This window comes from Camelina sativa, chromosome 17, assembly GCF_000633955.1.
Source record: "Camelina sativa cultivar DH55 chromosome 17, Cs, whole genome shotgun sequence".
Taxonomy (NCBI): domain Eukaryota; kingdom Viridiplantae; phylum Streptophyta; class Magnoliopsida; order Brassicales; family Brassicaceae; genus Camelina; species Camelina sativa.
The window spans coordinates 25,850,617-25,858,349 of NC_025701.1; the positions used below are offsets into that span (position 1 = coordinate 25,850,617).

The window sequence follows — 7,733 nt, forward strand, 5'->3', positions numbered from 1 at the left end:
CTTCCTTCCTTCCTTCCTCCCTCCTTTCCGTAATCGAAACTCACGTCGGCTACGGTTACGTCATCGGAGAGGTGGTGGTTTGGTGGTAGTGGTGGTGGTGGTTCCGTTCGTTTTTTTCACCTCCATTTCCTGGGAAGATAAGCTTTAATTTCATCGGAAGAAGAAGAAGAAAAAACTTTGTCTCAATCTGATTTTTTTTTGAGCTTCCCCATGGATTTGTCGCTTTTGTTGGTACATTAATCCTCTCTCTCTCTTTCTCTTTTCTCGATGTTTTCATTTGTAAAAAAAAAAAAAAAACTTTTCTCGAAGTCTTCACGATAATGCCGGAGAAGCTGGATCCATGCTCTTTTCATGAATTGGGGGATTTTTTTTTTTTAATTGCTTTATTCGATGAATATTCATGGAATTGAGTCGTTTAATACTTTGATTAATCTCTGATACATTTCTGTTTCTTTGAAAAAAAAAGCTTTAACGAAGCTGAGAAATTTCTTGGGGGAGCAGACAACAAATTCAGGTATATATAACATAAATAAATTTGGGTTTTTGTTTTTTTTGTTTGTTTGTTTTGTTTTGATTTGGTTTGGTTTCAATACAGAAGCAGTGTAGAGCAATGTCGTTTAAGAACATAGTAAGAGAGTTTAGGGTGAAGAACAAGTACAAAGGTATTGGTAGACGAGGGAGGTCACATATTGCACCAGAAGGATCATCTTTGTCTTCTTCTTCTTTATTATCAGCTAATGAAGGTTTGAATCAGAGTATTTGGGTTGATTTGCCTCCGGAGTTGCTTCTTGATATTATCCATCGGATTGAGTCTGGACAAACTCTTTGGCCTGCGAGGAGAGATGTCGTTGCTTGTGCTTCCGTTTGTAGGTCTTGGAGAGAGATGACTAAAGAAGTTGTTAAGGTTCCTGAGCTCTCTGGTTTGTTGACATTTCCTGTTTCCTTAAAGCAGGTTAGTTTGCGTTCTTCAAACACTCTGCTTTTGGATTTGTGTATGATCAGTGTCTAAAAATTTGGATTCTTTTGGTCTCAGCCTGGTCCTAGAGATGCTCCAATTCAATGCTTTATCAAACGGGAACGAGCTACTGGAATATTCCGTCTCTATCTTGGTTTAAGCCCTGGTTAGTTTTACTATTATCACCTTCAGAACCTCTTATGATATGAGTTTGGAGTTTGGACTATATTATATCCCATCTTCCTCTATATGATTGCAGCTCTTTCTGGTGACAAGAGTAAGCTGTTGTTATCCGCAAAGAGAGTGAGGAGGGCGACAGGTGCAGAGTTTGTTGTATCCTTGTCAGGAAATGACTTCTCAAGAAGTAGCAGTAATTACATAGGAAAACTGAGGTTAAAGTCTAGCACCTTCATTGTTCTATATATTATCGTTATGTCAATATAATATAACTTTTGTTGTGTGTGTGTGTGGACAGATCCAATTTCCTGGGAACCAAGTTCACAGTCTACGAAAACCAACCTCCTCCGTTTGACCGAAAACTCCCACCATCAATGCAAGTGTCTCCATGGGTATCATCAACATCTAGTAGTTACAATATAGCTTCCATCTTATATGAGCTGAATGTTCTGAGAACAAGAGGGCCAAGAAGAATGCAATGTATCATGCATAGTATCCCGGTTTCGGCAATTCAAGAAGGCGGCCAAGTCCAGTCACCTACTGAGTTCATAAACCAAGGAAAGAAGAAGAAGAAGCCTTTGATGGATTTCTGCTCAGGGAACCTGGGAGAAGAATTCGTTGTAAAAGAGCCATTAGTTCTGAAAAACAAGTCGCCGAGATGGCACGAACAGCTCCAATGCTGGTGTCTCAACTTCAAAGGTCGAGTCACAGTTGCCTCGGTGAAAAACTTCCAGCTAGTGGCAGCTGCTGCAGAAGCAGGGAAGAACATGAACATTCCAGAAGAAGAACAAGATAGAGTGATATTACAGTTTGGGAAGATAGGCAAAGACATTTTCACTATGGATTATCGTTACCCGATCTCTGCTTTTCAAGCTTTTGCCATTTGTTTAAGCAGCTTCGACACGAAGCCAGTATGCGAATGAACCAAACATATCGAATATCCAATTATAATTCTTCTATTTGCAAGTTTGTGTGGTTTAATGTACATACTTTTCCCTCTTGGAGCAATCAAATCAAACAATCAAGATCTTTTTCATCCAACTTTAACTTCTTCTTAATTTATAATTAAAAGCAATTAACTTTTGGTTTAGGCAAGGTATGTCTTAGTCTTTCTTTGGAAGCAAAGAGTCTTTCACCTTCCTTTATTACAAAACCCAATTCATGTTTTTGTTTCTGTTTCATTTGTTTCCAAAAAAGAGCCTATTAAGACAAAAAAAATGAAAGCTTTTGTGAGAGGTTTGTTAGCAAGAGCTCATGAGGTCCCAAAGATTCAGAGGAAAGTATCAGCCGGTTTTGGTTGCGTTACTTCACCTCCGCCTCCGGAGAAAGGATTGGAGAATCTGACGGTGGCGGATGTGCTCTCCACAAAGGAGACTGATGTTGCTACGTGGATCTCATGCCGTACAAACGACACTGTTTTTGACGCAGTTAAGAATGTTCGTTCAACTCCTTTTTATAATCTCGTTAAATGTATGATTTGCTCATCACGTTACTTACATACACGTATTTCTAAGCATTTTTAAGTTGGGTACAAGTCTAAAAATATTTAGGACTTATTACTTGACATCTATGATCGATGTGGTCTAACAGTGAGCTACATATTAGTATTCTATTTGCCGATTAGTTTTAGTACTTTAGGTTCGTTGTCTACTCCACGTTGTATGTGTCCCAGCTAATAAGACATATGATTACATGTATTTGTATTTTATGTAATAACATTATAGTGCCCATATGTTTGTATATTATGTCATGCATACACGTATAGAAATACTTAATTACAATGTCTTTGGATTAATGGTTTTAGCAATCGCGACTATGTAGTTCTTTCTATTTGTTGCATATACAGTGTGTAGATTTGTTTAGCTTGCTAGCCACTTTCAATTTTGTATAATGAATGCTAATCCGTAGAGTATTTTGGTGTTTTTTCGTATATATATATATATATATATATTTTTTAATGTTTGGGATGTCTTAGTTATAGCTTTTTTTCTTCTAATCAAACAAAAAGCAGATGGCAAAGCATAATATTGGATCGTTGGTTGTCTTAAAACCTGGAGACCAGCACTATATTGCAGGAATAGTGACAGAGAGAGGTATAAAACAAATACAGTTAGGCTCAATTTCATGAAATTAAGTTACTTTTATAAGTGTTATTTTTTAAATAATTTTTATAACTACACCTATATTGGATTGGTTGATTCTTCATTGTAATAAAACAGACTATATGAAAAAGATTATTTGGGCCGGAAGATCATCAAAACTTACAAAAGTTGGAGAAGTTATGACTGATGAGGTCAGAATAAACATAAACATTCTCAAGTTAATAATATTTGGAAACATTTAGTCTATTACTGATCCAGTTAAATTTATTAAAAAAATTGTGGGAATTAATTTGACCAGAGCAAATTGGTCACTGTTTCGTCTGGAACAAACATAATCAAAGCAATGCAGCTTATGTCAGGTAGTTTATTATACACATACATATACAAGAATCCAATATGTAATTCTTCAATAGCTACAATGATCCCTCTTAAATATAGTTTTTTCAATGTTTGCTTTTTAAAATGATGTAGACCATCATATAAGGCATGTACCGGTGATTGATGGAAAGATAGTAGGACTGATCTCTATGGTTGATGTGGTTAGAGCCATTGTGGACCATCAAAATGGAGAGCTCAAACGATTGAATCAATTCATCAAAGGAGACTACTACTAGTTTAGATCAAATCCACAGACGAAACAAGAAGATTACATTATACTATCAACAACTATGTAATATACTATTAATTATGGACCTAAATGATTTCATATATTTAGATCCCCACTCAAAGAGATTATGAGCATAAAGTCCAAAATATCTAAAAGAAGTTGTTTATAGGTTTCTATGGGTTTGGGCATATATAAAAATTAAAATACATACAAATGAATAGACAAGAATTCGAGACCTCTCTAATATACGAGTGTAAGAACTTAGCATTCAAATTTTTCGTTTTATAAGTCTCATTCTCTATCACTTCCTCGATCAAATTCTCTCTCCTTTTTAGGAAAAAAAAAACTTAGCATTCAAGAAAAAAAAAAAAAAAAAAAANACAGTTACCTCTTATAACGTTTTTAGAGTTAAACCCAAGAAACTATTGCTGTGAAGGACTCTGTTGGGGTAGCTTCTATTGCTTCAGTGGATCCTCCTGGTGGGCCTGCGGAGGTGTCCGCTGGGAACAATCATGTCGAGGATTTAATGGGGGTCGATGGTGACGACAATGGCGACCCTACTGTTGGGAGCTTGGTGGATGAGGCAGGGGAGGACCTTACGGATGATCCGATGGGTATTGATGATATTGTGGAAACCAATGCAGCTGTCAAGACAACCGAGGCTCAGCAGGAGGGTAGTGAGGTTTCTTCTGTGCTGGCGGACAAGGTGAAGAAGGGCAAGGGCCTGATGGGCTCCAAGAAGCTAAATGTCTATGCTCGCACTGTTGTACCCACGATCTGCCATCTCGGACAATAGGCAAGAGGGCCTAGGCCGGGCTTATCTACTGGGCCAAGAGGGAATTACTGATCGGCCCATCAGGCCCGGAGAAAGGAAGAGAGCGCGGAGATGCTTCGTGCTGGTCAGCTCGCAGCTCGGGCCCGGTCAAAGATTCCCGCATTCAAGAGGATTAATTAGACCGCGCAAATCGCGTCCTATTAATGGTGCATTAATTTAGTAATAAATTGGTCGGTATAAATATGTAAGGGGGGTGTCAGTTGTAAAGGGTCGAACATTTTTTCCAAAAAAGCAATACAAATTCAAATACTCAAAAACTCTCTCAATTCAGTTCGGAACTGCTCCAACGGCGATAAGCTCCTCCGTATTCAAATCACTTCGGAAGGAGAAGTTCAATCTCAGTTCTCACATTTGGCGCTAGAAGGAGGGGAGTTATCGCCTGACTCTCGTTAGTTCCGATTTCTTACACAAATACACTCCACGCAACCACCACTATGGCAACCAGCTCTCCCAATCAGGCATCTTTGGAGGTGATCCAGAAGCTCCTGCAGGACTTGTCCGAAAAGTCCGACCGTCAGCAAGCCGCCTCCGCCGCTCTTACTGAATGATTCGACACCTTGGAGGGTCAGATCTCTGCTCGTCTGGAGGAAGTTATGACGTCCGTAGCAGACCTCTCAGCCTCCCACCGCGCGTACGCCGATCGGGTGGCAGCAACAGATGTCACTCCAGGAGATTCGTTCCCACCTCAAACCAATACGCAAACAGCGCCACCGCTGGTTGGCGGTAGCCACACTCCGGTTCAGCCCGGCGTCGTCCGATCTTCCGAGGTCNCACTCCGCATGACGACGCACTCGTCATTTCACTTGACGTAGCGAACCACGAGGTCTGCCGAATCCTAATTGACACTGGGAGTTCGGTAGACTTGATTTTCCTCAAAACGCTCACTAGAATGGGTATCGGGAAAGAACACATCGTAGGACTACCCTCACCTTTGGTCTCGTTTACTAGCGAGACGTCAATGTCTTTGGGCACGATCACATTACCGGAATCCACTCAAGGAGTGGTTAAAATGGTGGAGTTCACGGTTTTCGACCGACCTGCGGCCTACAATGTTATTTTGGGAACTCCATGGCTCTACCAGATGAAGGCAGTGGCCTCAACGTACCATCAGTGCGTTAAATTTCCGACCCCGCAAGGAGTCCGGGAGGTTCTAGGAAGCCAAAGGACGGCAAGGAGCTGTTACCTCGCAAGTCACAAGCTCCTGATCCAATAGCAACCACAGCTCGAGNCCAACCATTCAGGACGCATTACACCGGGCTTCGAACTGGATAGTCGCGGAGGAAGACAAACTCGCCGCTGCACAAAAACAAAACGCTCCGCCTGCAGGAAAACCTCGGTTCGAACCGCCCGCCAAAAAGACTCCGCCTACGACTTCGAAGTCCGGGCCGAGCACGTTTGCAGTCACCCATTCTCCTAAAAAGAATTCTCCAAAGAATTCGCCATCCAAACCGCCATTCTCGCCGCGCTCCAAGAGTGGCGTGCTCCCAAGTACCAAGTGGGTCCGAGATGAGGACACCTACTGCGAACTCCACAAAACCAGCAGTCATTCTACTCATGACTGTAAAAAGCTGATGCACCTCCTCGCAGAAAAGTACGTGGCGGGGGAAATGCCAAACGTAACAATAGAGGAGTTAGAGCAGAAATCGACTCCCGAGGTGGACGAAGATGCTCCACCTTCGAAAAAACCGAAGCAGTCCGATGGCAGTGAAACCCCCAAGAAAAGAATCGACGTGATAATGGGGGGATCGCGTCTATTTCGGAACTCCATCACTGCGATCAAAGACCACCAGCGGAAGCTCACTAGCCCCCAGCCGAAGCGAGCTAGGGTAGTAGCAAACGATCTTCCTGAAATTACTTTCTCCGAGAAGGAAACTGAGGGGCTGGACACTCCGCATGACGACGCACTCGTCATTTCACTTGACGTAGCGAACCACGAGGTCTGCCGAATCCTAATTGACACTGGGAGTTCGGTAGACTTGATTTTCCTCAAAACGCTCACTAGAATGGGTATCGGGAAAGAACACATCGTAGGACTACCCTCACCTTTGGTCTCGTTTACTAGCGAGACGTCAATGTCTTTGGGCACGATCACATTACCGGAATCCACTCAAGGAGTGGTTAAAATGGTGGAGTTCACGGTTTTCGACCGACCTGCGGCCTACAATGTTATTTTGGGAACTCCATGGCTCTACCAGATGAAGGCAGTGGCCTCAACGTACCATCAGTGCGTTAAATTTCCGACCCCGCAAGGAGTCCGGGAGGTTCTAGGAAGCCAAAGGACGGCAAGGAGCTGTTACCTCGCAAGTCACAAGCTCCTGATCCAATAGCAACCACAGCTCGAGGTCCCGAAGAATCCAGTCCGGAAACAGTTAAAAGGCGACCTCACCGAGTCCATTTTCATCAATGATAAGTTTCCGGATCAGGAAATCAAGATCGGAGTGGGATTGGATAGCGAGCTCCGCGCCAGTCTGATAACCTTCCTAAAAGAAAGAATGGCCACCTTCGCGTGGTCTGTAGACGAGATGCCCGGCATCAGTCCAGAAGTTATCTCCCACGAGCTGAATGTGGACCCTACGTTCCGACCTGTAAAGCAGAAGCGAAGGAAGCTGGGTCCTGAGCGAGCTGAAATCGTTAACAAAGAGGTTGAACGTTTGCTGAAGGCAGGACAGATACGCGAAGTAAAATACCCTGAGTGGCTCGCAAACACAGTGGTAGTCAAAAAGAAGAATGGAAAGTCACGAGTCTGCGTTGATTTCACCGACCTGAATAAGGCGTGCCCCAAAGACAGCTTTCCACTTCCGCATATCGACCGGTTAGTTGAGTCCACTTCGGGTCACGAGCTGATGTCTTTCATGGATGCATTCTCTGGCTACAACCAAATCCTAATGAACCCGGACGACCAGGAGAAGACTGCATTCATTACGGACCGCGGGATCTATTGCTACAAGGTGATGCCTTTTGGGCTAAAAAATGCGGGAGCAACCTACCAAAGACTGGTGAACCGAATGTTCGAGCATCAACTCGGAAAAACCATGGAAGTTTACATCGATGACATGC

At 42.7% G+C, this 7,733-nt stretch overlaps 2 protein-coding genes across 5 annotated transcripts; both read left to right on the forward strand.

The window, feature by feature from the left end:
• Window positions 1-2,168, forward strand: LOC104758023 (tubby-like F-box protein 6). 3 transcript variants are annotated; one of them, XM_010480823.1, is made up of 6 exons: window positions 1-231; window positions 467-514; window positions 596-952; window positions 1,034-1,121; window positions 1,215-1,347; window positions 1,431-2,161. In XM_010480823.1, the coding sequence occupies exons 3-6, from the start codon at window positions 611-613 to the stop codon at window positions 2,053-2,055; spliced, it is 1,188 nt and encodes a 395-aa protein (XP_010479125.1). In that variant the 5' UTR covers window positions 1-231; window positions 467-514; window positions 596-610; the 3' UTR covers window positions 2,056-2,161. The 3 variants fall into 3 exon arrangements, with proteins under 3 accessions (XP_010479125.1, XP_010479127.1, XP_010479126.1); XM_010480825.1 differs by having other exon boundaries at window positions 7-231; window positions 602-952; window positions 1,431-2,168; XM_010480824.2 differs by having other exon boundaries at window positions 7-231; window positions 599-952.
• Window positions 2,328-4,055, forward strand: LOC104758024 (CBS domain-containing protein CBSX3, mitochondrial-like). 2 transcript variants are annotated; one of them, XM_010480827.2, is made up of 5 exons: window positions 2,328-2,559; window positions 3,144-3,225; window positions 3,352-3,425; window positions 3,533-3,593; window positions 3,706-4,055. In XM_010480827.2, the coding sequence occupies exons 1-5, from the start codon at window positions 2,350-2,352 to the stop codon at window positions 3,846-3,848; spliced, it is 570 nt and encodes a 189-aa protein (XP_010479129.1). In that variant the 5' UTR covers window positions 2,328-2,349; the 3' UTR covers window positions 3,849-4,055. The 2 variants fall into 2 exon arrangements, with proteins under 2 accessions (XP_010479129.1, XP_010479128.1); XM_010480826.1 differs by having other exon boundaries at window positions 2,328-2,568; window positions 3,706-4,051.